This window comes from Ursus arctos, unplaced genomic scaffold, assembly GCF_023065955.2.
Source record: "Ursus arctos isolate Adak ecotype North America unplaced genomic scaffold, UrsArc2.0 scaffold_32, whole genome shotgun sequence".
NCBI classification, from domain to species: Eukaryota; Metazoa; Chordata; class Mammalia; order Carnivora; family Ursidae; genus Ursus; species Ursus arctos.
The window spans coordinates 17,668,857-17,688,078 of NW_026623008.1; the positions used below are offsets into that span (position 1 = coordinate 17,668,857).

The 19,222-nt window shown below is 44.0% G+C and overlaps 1 protein-coding gene across 2 annotated transcripts in view; it reads left to right on the forward strand.

Moving 5' to 3' along the window:
• The first annotated feature begins 703 nt into the window (after positions 1-703).
• The window catches only part of RCAN3 (RCAN family member 3), a 32,646-nt gene continuing 14,127 nt past the window's right edge, over positions 704-19,222 (forward strand). Inside the window, exons 1-2 of one of the 2 annotated variants that reach the window (XM_057305343.1) lie at positions 704-894; positions 8,477-8,728. In XM_057305343.1, the coding sequence (XP_057161326.1) occupies positions 8,534-8,728 (195 nt within the window). In that variant the 5' untranslated portion in view covers positions 704-894; positions 8,477-8,533. The remainder of the gene's footprint in view (positions 895-8,476; positions 8,729-19,222) is intronic. The other variant, XM_026517036.4, reaches the window with a different exon arrangement.

Here is a 19,222-nt window from a genome sequence, read left to right on the forward strand (position 1 = left end):
AGGAGGACAGGGAGGAGGGGAGGGGGGAGAAGTGAGGGAGGGGGAGGAGGCTGGGTCGCGGCGGCGGAATCCCACCGCGGTGAAGAGACCAGGCTGCGGAGCCGGATACTCGGTGCGACCTACGGCTCAGCTACCTATTCTAGCCGTCTCTCCTCGGGCAATTCGGCACGTCTATAAAATCAGGCTAATAATATCCGGATCGCCGGTCACCGTGAGGTTAAACGAGGTAAAGCTCGCCCAGTCCGCGGCGCACGGTACATAGTAACTGGCGCTCGGTAAATGTCCCTAATACTCCCACTGACTACTCTTGTGGCCGACACATGCAGCTAACGGGAGAAGGAGATAAACTATTTCTGGCCACGGTGGAGACGCGAAGGGCGCCAAAGGGCCTGTCGTCGGGGACGTAAAGCCCGGCTCCAGCGAAGCAACCCCAGCGCCCCACGGCCCAGGAACCAGCAAACCCAGCAGTGCCCGCCAAGTGCGCGCGCGCGCGGCCGGACCCCCGCCCCGCCCCCCAGTTCGCGCGCGAGGGGCGGGACCGCTTCCTGCTGGCGTCCGGGCGCGCCCCCCTCGGCCGCCGACCTCGGGCGCTTGCGCCGCGCGCGCTCCTCCGGGGGAGGGGGAGGGGCGGGGCCGCGCGCGCGCGACGCCGGCAGGCCGGCTGGGCCCTGACGCCGCTCGCGCCCCCGGGAGGCTGCGGCTCCTGCGAGCGTCGAGGGCGTGGCGGCGAGGCTGCGGGCGGCCGGAGCCGCGCGGATTGTGTCTCGGCGGCCGTCCGCCGAGTCCCCCCAGGCCCCGCTCCTAGCGGCGCCCGGGCTCCCGGGTAGTCCGTCGGGCCGCCCTGGCCTCGCTCCTGCCCGCCTTCCCTCCTTCCTGCAGCGGCCAAGCGCGCAGGTGAGTCCCGTTCGTAGGGCGGGGCCGGCGCGCGGCTTCTCCCGGCAGGGGGTGCAGCCAGCAGTGGGGAGAGTGGGGGGCGCGGCGTGCGGAAAGTTAAAGAAAGAAAGATAGAAACGTTCCGCAGAAACCCGAGAGAGATGGGCGTTCCAGTGCCCGAGACCCTAGAGATGCTGAGCGTCCAGGGTCCTGCCCGTCTCGCGCTCAGCGTCTTCTCCGGCGGCTCTGGGGTGGCGCCTTGGAAAACAAAACCAAGAAGATTGTTTCTCTCCTGTCCACCAGCAGCTTTCTCGCAACAGTTTGACTCTTTGAATAGCTGACAGGCCCAGTCTGCCCCTGAAGGCAGGAAAGGTGCAGTCGGTAAACCAGGGACGGCCAGGAGTTCGAAGCCCCTCTCCACCCCCTTGATAACGTACGACTAGCCATCGCTTTACTTACTCGCTAACTTCGTGAAACTTGTCTGTCTGCTTCCATCTGCTGTCTGGACAGTCGAGTGATGATAGTGGTCTGTTTTCAGGTTGCTTCACTCCACCTTCCGTGCAAAATCTCATCATCTCCTTCAGGGATTAGGAGTCTAGTGTTGGGAGCAGGTCAGACCCGTGTTTCGGGGACAAACCAGGATTCTTGAAAGTGATGTTTTTGTGTAGTGCTCAGAGCCAGAAATATTCTCTCCCCTGTATTGAAAATCACCTAGCACACCACGTTTATTTGCACTTCTCATAGACTTCTCTGCATTTCATGGAAGTCTCTGATGTACTATTTGGTGAGAGAAGTGACTGATTTTATTTGTAGCTGTGATTGCGTAGGATTCAAAATAATTTAAGACTATTTCATTAGCTCTGGTTCAATTTATTTAATTATAAAAAATACAACATGGAGACTCAGGGTATAGATTTTTGTGCCTCACACCAATTTGTACTTTTTGGCAGGGATTTTTTGTTGGTATTGAGGATTTTTGGTGGAGGAAGAAGGGCTTGAGGACTCTGCCCCTTCTTTAGCCCTGCCGTCCACGTTTACAGCAGTTACATTTAACTGCCTCCACAAACCTTTTCTTTCCTAGGGTGGGAAGAGAGTTCAGTGTTTTTAGGGAAAACGAGATTTCCCCCCCATTATTGAATTCTAACATTTGTAAAGCTTTTAAACATGTGGATGTCAGGGGTTACAAATGAGAACACATTTTGTAGGGTGCCAGAGGATTTGTTGGGTGAAAGACTTAAGCAAAACATCATGATAAATAGTGTGATTTGGAAATCCATTGGGCTGAAGCCTGTGAAATAAGGGAAGCTCTAAAGTTCAATACCATTTATTATTTAGACCCCCCCAAAAATCCCCAAAAGGTGGGGATCAGACGGTGGAAATCCAGTCTCCCCCTAGAATGGAGAGGTTATAGTGAGGGAAAATGGATTATATACAGCAAAACAAATAGCATCAGTCTTTTGTATCTCTACCTCAATAGGTCTTTAAAGCCTATTATTTTCATACGTTCCCACAATTGATTTTTGTTCTTGTTTGTTTCTGTTCTCTCTCTCACACTAAGACATACCACTATTCCTGGTGGAGAACTGAAGCTTAATGATTATAATAGGACCAATTCTAAAGTATCTGTGAAAAGGGGGCATAGGTCATTGACGCATAAAAAATACAAAAATCTGATTTTCACCTGCTTTACTGTAGTTTTGCACCAATTTTTTTTTTTTGGCCACAGTTACTAAAAAGCAGTAGAAGTCTGTAAGTGATAAATGAAGAGGGAATAGAAGTTGGAGACCTACACGATAGCCATTGAGAGCTCCCATATTGACAATTCTGAGGGTTTCTTTGAAAAAAATTTAGTCTAAATTCTAATTTAGAAGTTTTTAAAAGGAATCGAGTAGTTCAACAACATCTGTGAATATTGTCCTTATTTTATGTGAGAGAACAAATAAAAAGCCAAATGACTTGCTGCCAGTTTACTCAGCAGGGCACACGTAGAGCCGAAAAGGGGGTGCTTGTGCGTGTCCAGTATTGTTCAGTAGCATTTTGAGTGCATCAAAAAACAATAAAGTGCATCTAGCTAAGGCATTTTAGAAGTTCACCAAGTTGAGAAGCATACTATTTTGAAGAATTATTTTTAAAAAAATATCCTGGAGGAGGAGGAGGAATTTACCTCTTCCTGATCAAAACAATAAGTCAAATGTCCACGCCTAACATTTTGCCTTAATGGATTACTTTTGTCACAAGGCTTGGAGTAGAGCAGATGGTCATGCTACTTAGTTTTCCACTCATTTGATATTTCCATGAAGAAACTATTTGCCAGAAGCCAGCCACAGCTACAGTTGCCCTGAGATGATGCTAAACCCTGATGAGTACAGACCTTTGCTTACAGAAGCTGGAGGATATTGGTTCAGCCCTTTCTGTTAAACCAGTCAGGATTTCCCTGGGCTAGTAAACTTCGGGACAGCTTGGTCTTGTAATAGTTGGAGTGGGACAGAGTTAGCAGTAACTCCAGGACCAAAAGCGTAGAAACGATGTACTTTTGTAACTTTGTCTTAATAAAACCAGGCTACTTGTTAAGTACCAGCAGGGTCACCTAAGAAGATGATTTCTTTACAGATGTGCTAAGATTGTCATTTCCATGGGTTGATTTTGATCACCTCTCTCTTTCTGTTCAAATCTAACCGCATTGATGATGTCAGAAAATCATGAAATGGTCGATGATGTTGACTTAAGCTATATCCAAAAATAATGCCCTGGCTTGCCTTCAGCAAGAGAAACATCATCTGAAAGATAATATCTCTAATATCGTGTGCACTGAATTACAACATAAAATTCCATGAAGCCCATAAAAAAAGGCACTGTGGCCTTTTTTTCAGCTAGCTGTCTGTTTTTAAATCTTTAACTGTGTTCTTCCTGGAGGCATATTCCTACTGCCAGTGGTTGCTCTGAGCTGGTTTCATTGTCCTATCTGCCACTGAACAGTCTTCTTGAAATGATACAAGGTGTTCATTTTATTTTTTGTAGCCTTTTTGTTGCTTGGAATTAGATTATTGATGATGTATTTTTCTCATACTGGGTTTTTAAAAAAAAATATTTTATTTATTTATTTGACAGAGAAGAGAGACAGCGAGAGAGGGAACACAAACGGGCAGAGAGAGGGAGAAGCAGGCTTCTTGCTGAGCATGGAGCCTGATGTGCGGCTCAGGACCTGAGCTGAAGGCAGATGCTTAATGACTGAGCCACCCAGGCGCCCTCATTATATTGTTTTAATATCTGTTCCACTGATGGCTCTGATATTATTGGCATCCATTCAACCCAACAATGCCTTGACGTAGATTGTGCTTATGTAAAAATAATTGTTGAGCGCTAACTATAGGCAAAGCATTGTTCTGAGCACTTAGCATTTAATCTGACATCCTTATTGAGTAAGGGTTATTATTTTATAATTCTATTTTATAGTTGAGGAAATGGTAAGGGAAGCAAAATAATTTGCCCAATATAGAGTTCTGGGGGAGCCAGAGTTTCAGTCTAGAAAATTGATTATGGAGCCCAAATCTTCCTGGGATATACTTAAAGACTGTTCAGACTTGTTTGCGGTTACTGTGATATTTCATCAATCCATCCTTTTATTTTTTAAATTATCATTATTATTATTATTTTTAGAGTGGGAGAGAAAGCAGGGGGAGGGGCAAAGAGAGAGAGAGAGAATCTTAAGCAGGCTCCACCCCTAACACAGAGCTGATGCAGGGCTCAGTCTCATGACCCTGAGATCATGCCCCCAGCCGAATCCAGAGTCGGGTGCTTTACCAACTTAGCCACCCAGGCACCCCAAAATCCAATCTTTTAAAGTGTATCAAATATACAGTAATGTATAAGTGAAGAAAATGTTGCAATACTATTAAAGATTATTGAAATATCTTGTGACAAAAGGCAAATTATTTAACAATAATCTAAAAAATTTGAAGAGAAAATAACTGTAAGGACATTACTGGGATAACTGAGAAAATTTGAATATAGATGCTGATTTAGGTAACAGTATTATGTCAGTGTTGTTTCCTGGTTTTGATAATTCTACTCTGGATTGTGTAAGAAAATGATCTTGTTCTTACACAGTGAAGTGCTTGGCAATAAAGAGCACATTTGTCTTCCTCTCAGGGCTCAGGGAAAAAAGTATATGTATAGAAATAGAATGATTTTTAAAATGGGCAAAAATGTAATTAATTGGTAACTCTGGGTTACGAATGTACAGAAATTCCTTGTATTATTCTTACTTTTCTGTTTGAAATTTTGTCAAAAGAAAGTTACCCCAAAGTGAAGGTAGAAAACAGGAAATGAAGGTGTAACATTCTAAGAATTTTTTTTTTTTTAAGTCAAGTGAGGGATTGTTTCCTGTGCTCTGATTTTTTTTTTCTTCCTTTTTAGGCATTGGAGGAAGGATCTTGAAATAAAAAAATCTTATCAAAAAACAGCTTGATTTTTGTCATATTTCCAAATCTAGCCATTCAGAGCTCCCCAACTTTCCAGGCGCAGTATTTTCCTCACCTCTTTAATGGATTGGGCGTGGGGCGAGATTAAAAACATTCGTGCCTCTAAGAAATAAGATACAAAGACAGTCTACTTTTAGTGATATTGAAAGTTAAATTGGGTTATATCATTTCCCTGCCTAAAAGCCCTCATCGGCATGCTGACATTGACTGTTTTTGTATCAGGACTCTGTAACTCTACTTTCAAGGAGCTTGGCCCATGCCCCCCTTTCTGACGTTGTCCCATGCCACCCCACCAAATACGGGACGCTCTGGCCACACCAGGTCTTTGTGCACACTGATCTGTCCGGCCTTTGTCCATGAACTGTTGGCTTTGCCTGGAATGCACCCCATCATTTTGCTGCTGAAATTCTGTTCATCCTTAAGTCTCTCCATCACACCCATGGGAAACTGTCTCTAATCTCACGTGGAATTAAATTTTCCTCTGTCTGTGCTGCCATGTCAGTGGGGTAAACACAGTGTGATCTGCTTTCACTCAGCAGTCCTTATTATGCATATACTGTGGGCGGGAAACTGTGCCAGGGCCTGGGGATTCAAAGGCACTCCTGGTCTGGTAGCTGGGAGTGATTTGTAAACAAATAGTCATGGATAAGTATGTAACAGAGAAATGAACCAAGTGCTCTGAGAGCTATGAACTCTGAGCGACAACTTAGTCTTGAAGAAAAGATTACAGTGAAAGCTCCAGTGAGATTCCGTCCCCCTCTCCCCCCCCACCAGGCCCCTTTCCAGATTGGAGACTTCCAGCACAATAATCTAATTAGAGGTATAAAGTTTAAAATTATGGCAGTACCCGTGGGCTACCCAGGTAGATATGTGTAATAGAAAGCTGAAAATACAAGTCTGGAACTTAGGAGAGAGAGGTTGAGTCTGGATATAGGAATCGTACAGATAGGTGGATTTTGGTGTGTGTAGGCAGGAAAGAGTTAGAGGCAGATCAGAATCTCTTGTATTTTATGAGACTACTGGTCTTTTTCCAAGCTCTCCCCTCCCCTTCATTGCCCAAAATTCTGCTCTTGCTCCGGTGACATCCTTCCCACTTACAGTTCATCGTGGAGAATGAGAGGCAGTATCGAGCACCCCATGTGGTGTGTGTGAACCGTAGGGTAAGCAGGAAACACAGCTGAGAAGCCCTGGTGGTTAAGTGGTTAAATGCTCGAGTGGGTGAAACCAGCCAAGAAGAATAAGATGAGGAGGAAGGAAGGGGATGAAACCTCAAAGAGACGAAGTTGTAGAGGGTAGGTGGAGAAAGAGGAGCCAGCGACAAAGACGGTGGGGAGGAGGGAGAGCCAGGAGGACGGAGACCCGGAAGGCAGAGGCAGGGCGAGGTTGCAGGGTGAATGGGTGGGCGGCAGTGCCTGGTGCTGCAGACGCAGGCCTGTGCGGGCACTGTCAGCCCAATGGTAGTGGCAGAGGTCCAGTGGCGCTGAATTTTCTGGCGAGTGCAGCTGAGGAACAGAACACAGCAGAGCAGGTTGCTTTTTCTAGGGACTTGGTAGGATAGGTGAAGGGAGGCAGGTGGAGAGGTAGATGGAGGGGAAGGTAGAATCCACAAGGAAAGGTGGTTTTTTTTAAGAATGGGTGGGTGGGGGTGGGGAATCTTGAATAGGTGTGTCTGCTAAGGAGGAACAGAAGGAGAAGGAGAAATTCAAAGTATAGGAGCTAATTCATGGAAGAAGCTCCTTTAGGAGTGGTTAGCGTTATGTAGGAGAAGAAATTCTTGCTTTGGTGGGAGCTCCTTGAGGATTGAACTATTTCTTACTCCTCTAATATCCCTAATAATACCTGACATGCAACGGGCATTCAGAAAATGTTTATTAAAATGAGTAAGGATTTTACTTTTGGGGATTAGTCTTTCTGATGGGTGTAGTAGAATAATGAAAAGAAAAAAAAAACTCTGCTGTTTTTAGCCTGTCATTAACACCTGTCATGTACACTGTATAAGCAATATATTTGCAGCACTGTGTTCTTTGAAATAACATGGAAAATCACAAATGAAGTAGTATTAAGGTAATAATAATCATGATCACTTAATTTTTCTGTGCCTGATTGGTATTTCTTAAATTCCATTTCAGCATCTTGAAATATGTTATGCTCAAGGCACTGTGCTTGGAGTTCATCAGAGGAGACAGACGTGCCCATAAAGTCCGTATAAGACAGACCCTGTTCCGTTATTTAACAGAGGGACACTATCCACTCCATGCCTCGGGGTTAAAATTATTAATTTTTAAATGCTCAGAAAAAGGACATCTCTTTGATTGTTGTCTATGTCAAATTTTGCCTTTTGTAAATATTTCTTTTTCTGTTTGTTTAATTAATTTATTTGGGTGGGGAGGGGCAGAGGGAGAGGAATAGAGAGAATCTTAAGCAGGCTCCACAGCCAGCACTAGAGCCCGATTCGGGGCTCAATCTCACCACCCTGAGATCATGACCTGAGCCAAAATCAAGAGTCAGACCCTTATCCAACTGAGCCACCCAGGCGCCCTAAATATTTCTAATATTAACAAAGACCTACTCGATAGAGATAAACTTCTGGTTCTGTGGAACTTAATTCTTCGGGAGTATATTCAGAAAGAACAGATTGGTTAAGAAAGGTGAAGTCACGTCGTTGCAGACAGATTTCACGGTGCAGATGGTGACTGAATCGTGTGGGTTTTATTCCGCTGCCAGTTTCAGTGTTGTAGACCGAAAACCCAAAACAAATATGTGAAGGCAGTTCCAGTTCCCATTTTCCTTCCTACTGCTCGTAAACTAGTTATGGATTCATACTAGCTCATTTTGTATTGCCCCCCCCCACTTTCCCCCCAATTTCACTAGAAAACTTGTTGCCTTTTTTTGGTCTTCTGTCATTGCCAGGGAAATATATTACATAAAATATGCTAAGCAAATCAAATTAGAATATATAGAATTTATTTATGAGGACTGTAATGAGCAGATTTAAACTCTGGTTTATCTTTCCTGAATAAAATTGCTTCCGTTGATGAATTGCTGTCTTGAGAATTGACTGAAACAGTATTTGGCCTTCAAAGTCTTATCTTTATGCTATTTTCTTTTTTTTTTAACACCAGATGCCTGGTAGACACCTTAGGACTTTAAAAACGGACAAGACCTGCTTTTAGGGGATAATGCTGAGGGACACTATGAAATCTTGGAATGATAGCCAGTCGGATCTCTGTAGCAGTGACCAAGAAGAGGAAGAAGAGATGGTTTTTGGTGAAAATGAAGATGATTTGGAAGAGATGATGGATTTCAGCGATCTGCCTACCTCACTTTTTGCTTGCAGTGTCCATGAAGCCGTGTTTGAGGTGCAAGAGCAGAAGGTAGGCACGTATCCCGCCTTCCCCTGCATTTGGTAGCGGGCTCAGCGTTTGCGGCTGCGGGGAAATAGCAGATTGCTGCTGCCCATTTGCGAAGTTCGTTCCTGGCCCATGACACATACAAAAAGCGCACATCAACCTTTAGACATTGCTGTAGCATTTTAATTGTATTTTATGAGACTACTGGTCTGCAGCACATAGGAAGTATTTCAAAACCAGTCCCTTCCCACAAATATTTTGAGAAGCACCAGTTTATAGTGACCTCTGAGTCAGGTCTTATTAAGTCCTGATTCATTCATTCATTCAGGTCCTAAGTCCTGATTTGTTCGTTCGTTCATTCATTCATTCATTCATTCTTGGAGCCTGTGACTAAGGAAAAGCTAGTGATTTTTATCCTGGCTTCCTATTACTTGGGAGTAAATTCACACAAGCCAGAAGTATTTTAAGCTTTTACCTGAGGCTAATTATATAATTAGGACTATTTATAAATTCATTGTAACAGAATTGTTAACATTTCTTGTATTAGTTTCTACAGTTTGGGGAAAAAATGATTGAGTTTATTTTTTAAAGGCCACTCTCCTTTAGTTCATTCATTATTTACCTGGAAAGAGAGGTTTTATGTTTGGCTTTTTTTTTTTCCATCATGACCTCACAAAAGCCTATAGGTCTTAGTTGTACCAAAGTAAAATATTCTTGTCATTGGTAGAAATTTTAATTTTGCATGTGCTGAGACTTTTTCTCAACATACCAGCCCTTTAATTTCCTGTCTGTGCACCCAAAGTATTTTCCTTCCGGTGACTTTCTGGGAGAGAACTTGATGTAGTTTGACTCACTACATACAGGCACTGTGCCACTTGTTTCCAGGGATAAGAGTAGGAATTGCAACAGCTTCCGCCTCAGACTGTGTACGGTCCAGCCGTGGAGGTGATAAGTAATTTGGCATAAGATGGACTACTAGTGCCTTTAGAGGCGCTTGAAAGTACATTGAGGTGTAAGAGGACAGGAGGACAGCCAGCTGGAGTGAAAGATCTTACAGGGAGATGGCACTAGAGAAGAGCCGTGTGAGCCGGGTAGGAGTTTAGCAGGGAAAGGAAAGGGAATTCGAGCCAGAGGGAACAGAATGAGCCAACGAGCTGACTCCCGAGAGCGTGGACACGTCAGGGAGGAGTTCTTGTGGCCGGTGCACAGGTGAGACATAGCCAAAGTGAAGTTAAGTCAAGCTGGAAAGGTGAGCCTGGGGCGTCCTGCAAAGTTCGAGGGGCTTGCCCTTCTTCGGGAAATAGTCTTCTGAGCAAAGGGGTGACAATCAGAAGTATGTATGAGGAAGATCCGCAGGCGACATGTGAAGGGCAGAGCAGTGGAGGTGGAAGGAGAGCCCGAAGCAGGGGGCCAGTTAGGACACTCCTGCAGTGAACCTGCCTGGAGATGCTGAAGCCCCTGGCGCACAGCGAGGGGGAGAGAGATGGCCACCGCCAGTTCTGTACCTTTCAGGGTTGTTTTCATTCACAAGTGTTTTCTTTCTCAGGGTCAGCCATGATGTAGACCTTTTGAAATCGTCCTTCCTAGTTTTCTCAAAATTTTTAAGAGATCTGTGTTTTTGTAGAATAATTACATTAACCTTGTTGTTCATTTGTGATCCATGAAAACCCACACATATTACTAGTTTATCTTAAAATTATATTCCTAAGGAGTCTTTCAAAAAACCTCACAATGGTATGTGTTCCAACTTCTTCTTTTTTTTTTTTAAGTGTAGCATTGGAAGTTTTTTTTTTTAACTTGCCAGAGTGGTGAGTTCTTGTTGATTTTCATTTTAAAAACCATTTGGGATTATATCTAACCTAAATTAAATTGGAAATCATACCAGCAGAAATTCCAAAAGCAGTTCAGTCAGTGGACTTCATCTTATATACAATTCTTAGTCATGTGAGTTTTATATAAAAGCCTTAATGGTAATATCTGAAACTGCAGAATGTTCATTTTATAACTGGAAGTTTGTACCTTTTGGCCACCTTCACCCGTTTGCCACCCCATCCCCCCTGCCTCTGGCAACCACGAATCTGTTCTCTGTATCTATGAGTTCGTTTTATTTGCTTTGTTTTTTAAACCCCCATCTAAAAGAGATCATATGGTAATTGCCTTTTTCTGTCTGACTTATTTCACTTAATGTAATGCCCTCAAGGTCCATACATGTTTTTTTTTAATTTATTTTTTATTATGTTCAGTTAGAGGTCCATATATGTTGTCCTAAATGGCGAGATTTCATTTTTTTTAAATGGCTGAATAACATTCCAGTGTGTGTGTGTGTGTGTGTGTGTGTGTGTGTGTGTGGTGTGTGCATGTATATACATTTTCTTTATCCGTTCATTCACTGATGGACACTTAGGCTGTTTCCATGTCTTTGCTGTTGTAACAATGCTGCAGTAAACATGGGGGCACAGGTACCTTTCCAAGTTAGTGTGTTTGTTTTCTTGGGATAAATAGCAATGATTTCTTAGATATGACACCCAAACACAGGCAACAATAGAAAAAATAAATAAGTTGGATTTTATCCGAATTTAAAAGGTGTACATCAAAAGACACCATCAATGAAAGGGCAGCCTACAGAATGGCAGGAAATATTTTCAAGTCATATCTGATAAAGGATTAATATCCCAAACATATAAAGAAATCCTAAAATTCCACAACAAAAACCAAACAACCCAGTTGAAAAATGGGCAAAGGACTTGAATAGACATTTCCCTAAAGAGATACAAATGGCCAGTAAGCGCATGAAAAGATGCTCACCATCACCAATCGTTAGGGAAATTCAAATCAGAATCACAGTGAGATGTCACCTCACACCCACTAGGATGGCTACCATCATAAAAACAGAGAAAGTGTTGACAAGGATGTGGAGAAATTGGAACCTTTGTGCATTGGTGGTGAGAATGTAAAATGGTGCAGCTGCTGTGAGAAACAGTGTAGCAGTTCCTGACAACATTAAGCGTAGAATTACAGTAGGATCCAGAAGTCTCCTTCTGGATCTATATACACACAGAATTGAAAGCAGGGACTTGAACAGGTGTTTGTGCACCAGTGTTCATAGCAGCATCCTTCACAACAGCCAAAAGGTAGGAGCAACCCAAGTGTCCATCGATGCACAAATGAATGAATAATATGCGGTATATACATACAGCGAAATATTCACCCTTAAAAGTGAGTGAAGTTCTGATAGATGCCATAATATGCGTGGCCCTTGAAAGACATACTAAGTGAAATAAGAGACACAAGAGGACACGTATTGTATGATTCCACTTACATGAGATAGGGTAGTCTGGCTCATAGAGACAGAAAGTAGAATGGTGGTTGCCAGGGCTGGAGGAGTGGGGAATGGGGGGTTATAGTTTAGTGGGTACAAAGGTTCAATTTGGGGTGGTAAAGTTTAGAAGATGGATAGTGGTGTTTCACAACACTGTGAATATACTTAATGCCACTGAATTGTACACTTAAAAAGGATTAAAATGGCAAATTCTGTGTTTTGTTTATTTTACCATAATAAAAATATGTAAAGTTAAAAAAAAGAACCCATTTTCTTGAGTTTAACATTCTTTGTAGTATGCTTTTATATATTCATATGTATATATATTTTTGTTGTTGTTAAGATTTTATTTGAGAAAAAGAGGGAGCACAAGCAGGGGGAATGGCAGAGAGGGAGAAGCAGGCTCCCCACTGAGCAGGGAGCCTGATGCGGGGCTCAATCCCAGGACCCCTGCGTCATGACCTGAGCCGAAGGCAGCCGCTTAACCGACTGAGTCACCCAGGTGCCCTGCATAAGTGTATTATATGTACATACACGCACACGCATACATATTATACACATGTGTGTGATACATATGTGCTGGGCACCTCTTTTGCCCCACTTCACGTCCTCTTGGCCCAGCTTTTCACTCCAGCTGTCGCTAGAACACCCAGCCGTGCACAGGTGTAACTCACAACAGTTGGCCTCTGCTGCACCATAGGTAGCATTTCGTCCCAGCGTTTCTCTGCTGCCCGCGTGAGGTTGCTCAGCCATGCTGCCGCCTGTGCAGAGAGGGAAACGTGAGGGAGTTAACATCCCACAGGGCGACCCTTGACCAGTGGCAGACTGAAGCCAGTGAATAAGGCCCCCTTCCTCTGACACTGAAGCCAAGTCTGAGGGTCTTCTCACCGCCTTCTCAGGGCTCCCGGCCAGATCGCACCCTGGCTGACCACGGAGGTGAGCAGCTTGATAACAGAACCTGGGCGGAAGGAGGACTGGCTTCCGCCCTTCCCTGTTTCACTCTTTCCACCCTGTCCCATGCAGTCACTTCCCCAAACAAACTCCCTGTGTGTGACCTTCCCTCACCCAAGGAGTCCAGGTAAGACACAGGTGAATAACTTCCAGGTCTGGTTATTTATCTGTGTGAAGGCACTATCCCAAGCTCTGAAACAAAGGGCAATTTTTAGGTCATGCAAAAAGGATAAAGACTAGTATAAAGAAAATCCATGCGCCCACCCAATTTAGCTAATACAATTTTACTAATATAGTTGAACCCCTTGTGTCTCCTCCCATAGATAACTAGTATCTGAACTCCGTGCTTATGATTACCCGTGCAAATTCAACTTTTTATTAAGTCTAACCATATGAAATTGCTGCATTTGTAGGTCAAATGATCAAATATTGGTATTTCTTCTGGTTCAACGTAACTATATGTATATATACTATGGTTGACCCTTGAACAGTGCTGGGGTTAAGAGCACTGACCCTCCGTGGAGTTGAAAATCATGTATAACTTTGGATTCCCCCCAAATTTAACTACTAATAGCCTGCTGCTGACCAGAAGCCTTCCCAATAGCATAGTCAATTAACACATACTTTGTATGTTGTATGTATCGTATACTGTGTTTTTACACTGAAGTAAGCTAGAAAAAATGTTACTAAAATCACAAGAAAGAAAATACGTGTACAGTACTCTACTGCATAAAAAAAAAAATCCACGTATAAGTGGACCCACACCTCAAACCCATGTTGTTCAAGGGTCAACTGTATTTTAAAAATTTTCTATTTGCAGTTGATACGATTGTCCATTTGGAAAGGAATCGACAGAGAAACCGTCAGAACTAATAAGTAAGTTTAGAAAGATTGTAGGATATGGGGTCAATATACAAAACCAACTGTACCGTCCATATGCTGGCAGTAAGTATTTGGAAACCGAAATGTAAAAAACATTACAGTAGCACCATGAAATACTGAAGTATGAATCTAAGAAAATATGTGCAGGATCTGTGTGCTAAAAACTGTAAAACACTAGTGAAATATGTCATATTTTACATTACTTTAAATTTTAAATAAATGGCATAGAGTATGAATTCTTTTTTTCCCCTCAACATTTTATCTGTAAGATTAATCCATGTTCAAATATGTATTGTTTCACTTGCTGTATATTGTCCCATTCTACAAAATTGCCATAATATTTACCCCTTCTTATGTTGGACATTGAGATTATTTTTGATAGGTTGCTGTTGCAACAGTGATGCTGAATGTTCTGTAAATGTCCTATATATGTGGGGGTGCAGGGGGTTCCTCGAGGTGTGTACCTAGGACTGATGTTTCTGGCTTGTAAGGCTGCATTTCTGCAATCCTAGCAAATACTGTCAAATGGTCTCTAAGGTTGCTATACCTGTTTGCATTCCTGCTAGATTTGTGAGGGTTCCCATTGTACCCCAGCATCACCAATACGTTCCATTTTCAGAATTGAAGATTTTTGCCAATCTGGTCATTCACATTTCTGTTACTTTTTAATGAATTTCTGGGTAAACTATAAACAGATGCTTCTCAAACTCACTGCTTAGTGGAGGACCAGGTTTTTCCTCCAGACTATCACAGACCGATGTCTTCGCAAAATGCACTAATGTCCAGCAATGTAAACTTGCCAAAATGTTTCTAGACACTTCTCAACTTCTCTACTGAACCGTATCGCGGACTGGTAGCAAAGTTCCTGGACTCGCGCTGGGTCTTCCGACCACACACCACTGTATATCATAACATTTAGGGATTTTCAGATATCTTAGGAGCTCTTGAAATGAAAAAGGTATCTCCAGTTACCTGCAGTTATGTTTATGGTTTCCATTGTGAATACATTGTCTCAAAACCACGAGTTAAGAAGGACTTTGAAACAGTTCATTAGGTAATTAGGTATCCTGATTATCGGCAACATTCAGATATCACTGAGTTATAAGGTGCTTCGCTGTCATGGTCTTAGACATCACTGGTTTACAGGTTTCACATTCTGGCTTGGTGCGCGTGTGCAGTGTATCTGTTGATACTGTTGAGCCCTGTGCCAGCCACAGTCGTTACGGGCTCTAGGGAGACCACGGTGAGCGAGATCAGGGGCCAGCCCTTGTGGAGTATAGGGAGAGAAAAATTAACACGCAAACAAGTGAGTAAGAAGTTCCGATATAAATGTACTACGAAGAAAATAAAATAGTAGAGGGTTAGGGAATGACTTGATGGGTGGTCATTTTTAACGAGACTGGTCAGGGCAGACCTGTCTGAAGAAGTGGCATTTGAGCTGAGACCTGAATAGTGAGAAAGAACCAGTGTAATATTGAGTCCTCCTTGGCTTCCTATAATTTGACTGAAATTTATCCTACCATCATTCAAATAACTTTTCTCAAATGTGTATATCGAGTCCAAATGCCTTCTAGTTTACCTTTAGTGAGACACATAGCAGCACCTATCCTGCATCAAAGATTTTCTTTTCCCCCAATAATCTCATTTCAGTTGGGGAAGACCTGCCATTCCCCGAATCAAGGCAGGACACAAAGCTCTTAGGTTCTAAGAAACAGCTGGATTACCCATGTGCGGATATTCCTAATCTTCCAAAGCAGGGCTCCTGTGGGTGGGGAGAACTCAGGAGTGAGCCAGCTTGGAATGGGCACGTGTGTCACTGCCACACCGCCTGGCCCAGAGCCCAGCTTTTGAGCCTTGTTGCTCATTTAAGTATGTGCTGAATAAGACTGGGAGCGTCGTGTATGGGGTCAGGATACCAGTACTCCCCAACGTTTATGTTGAAGCTTCATAACTAATTTCAATAACCATGTATTTTCTATTTATTTCCTAATCTGATTTGCATTCTATTTTTACAAGTTTTATAGATGATATAAGGGCAGCAGAACGTGTCTGTAGCATGTGTATATGTGTATGTATGTGTGTGTGTATATATATGTGTATATATATATATAAAAGTAGATAAAAATATATATTGGGAGTACATATCAAAATATCTTTACTGGTTTGAGAGTGCAAAGAACTCTTTTTTTTTTTTTCCTGAACCATTTTGAGGTTAAGTTGCCAACAATGATGGCCATCACCCCAGTACCACAATCTGTGTTTCCTGCAAGTGAGAGCCTTCTCCTACCAGAAAACACAAAATTCAGGAAATTAACACTGGTATATTACACCCTTCTCATCCTCAGACCCCCATTCAAGAATTGGAAGGTGTCTCGATAATGTCCTTTATATAAAAAAATCCAGCTCCTGTTGAAGCATTGCATTTAGCTGTCAGATGCCTTAAGTCTCCTTCAGTCTAGGAGGATTTCTAGTCTCCTCTGGTCTTTCTTGGTGTTCACACTCAAAGATGATAGGCTGGTTATTTTATTGCATGACTCTCAGTTCGGAAAGAATTCATTTCTAGTTTTTCCTGTTTCAAATTTGTAACTCTTATTTGACAGAAAACTAGCTTCCATTATCCATTATTTGCTTGTGCAGTCACTCTCTCTGTGTATAATTGCCACCATCCACCCTCTTTCCCATGTGGACACCCTCCTTCCCCGCCCTGTGCTCCAGCGCCCTGCCCCAGACCCACCATGTGGAAGTCCTCTGCACCCCACCCAGATTCTGAGTCCCACAGCGTCATCCTTACCCTGCCTGGGATCCAGTGTGCTGTGCTGGGCCACCCTACCACAGAGACACATCCTGACCCCACTGGGGTGCCATGACCCCACGCTGGATTGCCTCCCTGCACAGACCTCGCTCCTCACCCTTCTCCCTTCACTTGGGCTTTGACACCCCGTGAGCCTGCCCTTTTGCTGAGATACCTTCTCTGCTCTGGGCAGTCTTCCCGCATGGGCACCTTTCTCAGCCCCCTGAGCTCCCACACCCTGCGCTGGGCTGCCCTTCATGGTCACACTGTCCTAACCCTGTTGGGTCCTGGCACCCCATGCTGGGCCTGCCTCCCAGATGGCTACCTTCTTCACCCCACTGGGACTCTGATGCTCTCTCAGGGCCACTGCATCTCCCTTTTCACCATCAGCATGAATGCACCTACTTTCCTTGACTTTTCCTAAAAAAATGTTCAGGAAGAAGAAGGCTACCTTTTTCTTTTTAAAGAACAAATAATACAATAAGTTCCTTCCCATGGCTGTTTGTGACATTCTTTCAAGTTTACATGTCTTTGGAAAGGTGGGTCCCTAGCTTTCAAAATGACCTTCACCCTCTAATGTCCTTTAAGAAAACACCACCAGAAAACAAACTTGTGCCCTGGAACAAATCACAGTCAGTATGTGGTCCTTGTCGTAGCCTCAGCCCCTAGGGTAGGACCAGCCTTATTGAATGAGTGAGTGTGGGTGAACAGCGAGGAGGAGTTTAACAGGACCCAACACACAAACATCTGATGGAAGCCACAGAACTAGATCCCCAAGTCACTGGTAGCGCCGAGCACAGGGGCAAGCCTGAGGATGGAACATTCTAGATCTTTGTGCATAACTGACCTCGATTAAAGAGAATCCTGTCTTTCTGCTTCACCTTCTCCTTCTAGACTTTAATAACTTCGTATCAGCCATTTCTGTTTGTTTTAAATGGTTTTTCAGTCCGCTGTGCTAGCTGGGCACCATGAATGCATGCATGGCAAAGCATTTTCAAGGCCATCCCTGAACAGTTAATTTTAAGAAATAGCAAACAAAACAAAAAGATAAAATTAATACGTTAAAAGCCATCAAGGTGAAAGCGATGTATTTTTTCAATATGAAGAATTCTGCTATAACTACAAAAAAAAAAAAAAAATTCCTCTGTCCTCGCCCTCAGCTCAAGTCCCAAGTTCATAACAGAGTAACCCACGTTCCTCAGTGTCATAACAGAGAAGCGGCAGTCTCTGCTTCGAAGGGTCGGGGGTCACAGGTCAGGTTCCGAAGATCCCGAGAAGATGGACACTGATGTCATCATCAGCGGTTCACTGTGTCCGCCAGCACAGCGGGGTCTCCTGGGAGGGCCTGTCCCCAGGTGACTGCTCCAGCAGTGTGGGGCATCTGAATCACTAAAGAACTATCAGGAAGGGCGGATTCCAACTCCCCAGTGGTGACCTCCAGGGTCTGCGCCATCCAGTTCGTGCTGTGTCACTGCCATGCACTCACCTCCTTCTCAGGGAATCCACATCATAGAGAAGAGCAGCTATTTTTTGTGACCACAGAATAGCAAGCGGACTACTGGCAAAGCCCTGCCCTATTTCTGTTAGCAACAGTAATCGTACCCACCATTGTCCTGAGAGCTGTGAGCGTTCGCTCTGTCCGTGACTCCACAGTAACCTAGTGAAGTGGGTACTTTTATCATCCTCAGTGAACAGGTAAGGAAACTAGGCATAGCAAAGGTAAGCAGCCTGCCCAAGGGCACACAGCTGCATAACAGAGCGTGGAGTCAAATCCAGTCTGGCTCTAGAGCTCTGTTACTTGAGAAGATAGATGGTTGGTAGAAGCCATCAGACCTTCCTGAAGTTTTCTGTCCAGGTTGCGGATTCCTCCGGAGGTCTTCCTTCTGTGGTCTCATGTTTGAAGAAGGGAACGGTCGTTAACTGGATGAAGAAAGGGATATTTTACCCATGATAAAGGCCAGTGAGCAGAGAGCTTCTGTTGCTTAGGAATGGATGGTATCTACTTAGGTCCTCCTCTCAGATACAGAGGAAGGTTTGGTACGTTCATCAAAGCTAGTGCTCCATCACCAAAGTCACAGGAAAGAGACCACCGTGGTGACGAGCCGTCAGAGCACCGATAGCCTGGCCCACGCCATTCTCCTGACTCACAGGGAAGCCTGGGGCTGGATACGAAGTTCAAGCTGAACCTGGCCTTCCCTAATCTTTCGTACTTCATCGATGGGGAGACCAGGAGAGGGGAAGTGAAGATTCAACTGGACATCCTGAAGAGCAGAGTCATGGGTTTCCTTGTGCATGAATGTACGATCCTGACCTTGACCGCTGAAGCCTGGGTACTTCGAAGAGCAATCTGGATGACCGACCCTGTTTCCCTTGTGCCTGGGGAAATTCACAGTTTTCTGGGAAGAACTCACCTGCGTGATTTTTCTCACCTCTGGTGTCTTGGATCAAAACAATTCTTCAGCCCCAGCACCTGGACAAACTTACAAACCTGAAATGTTTCATGTGCCATCTTGAGTCCTTGGATCGGGTCATGCCCGCCTGGAACTGGACTGCCTCTTCAAGATGCCCACGAGCA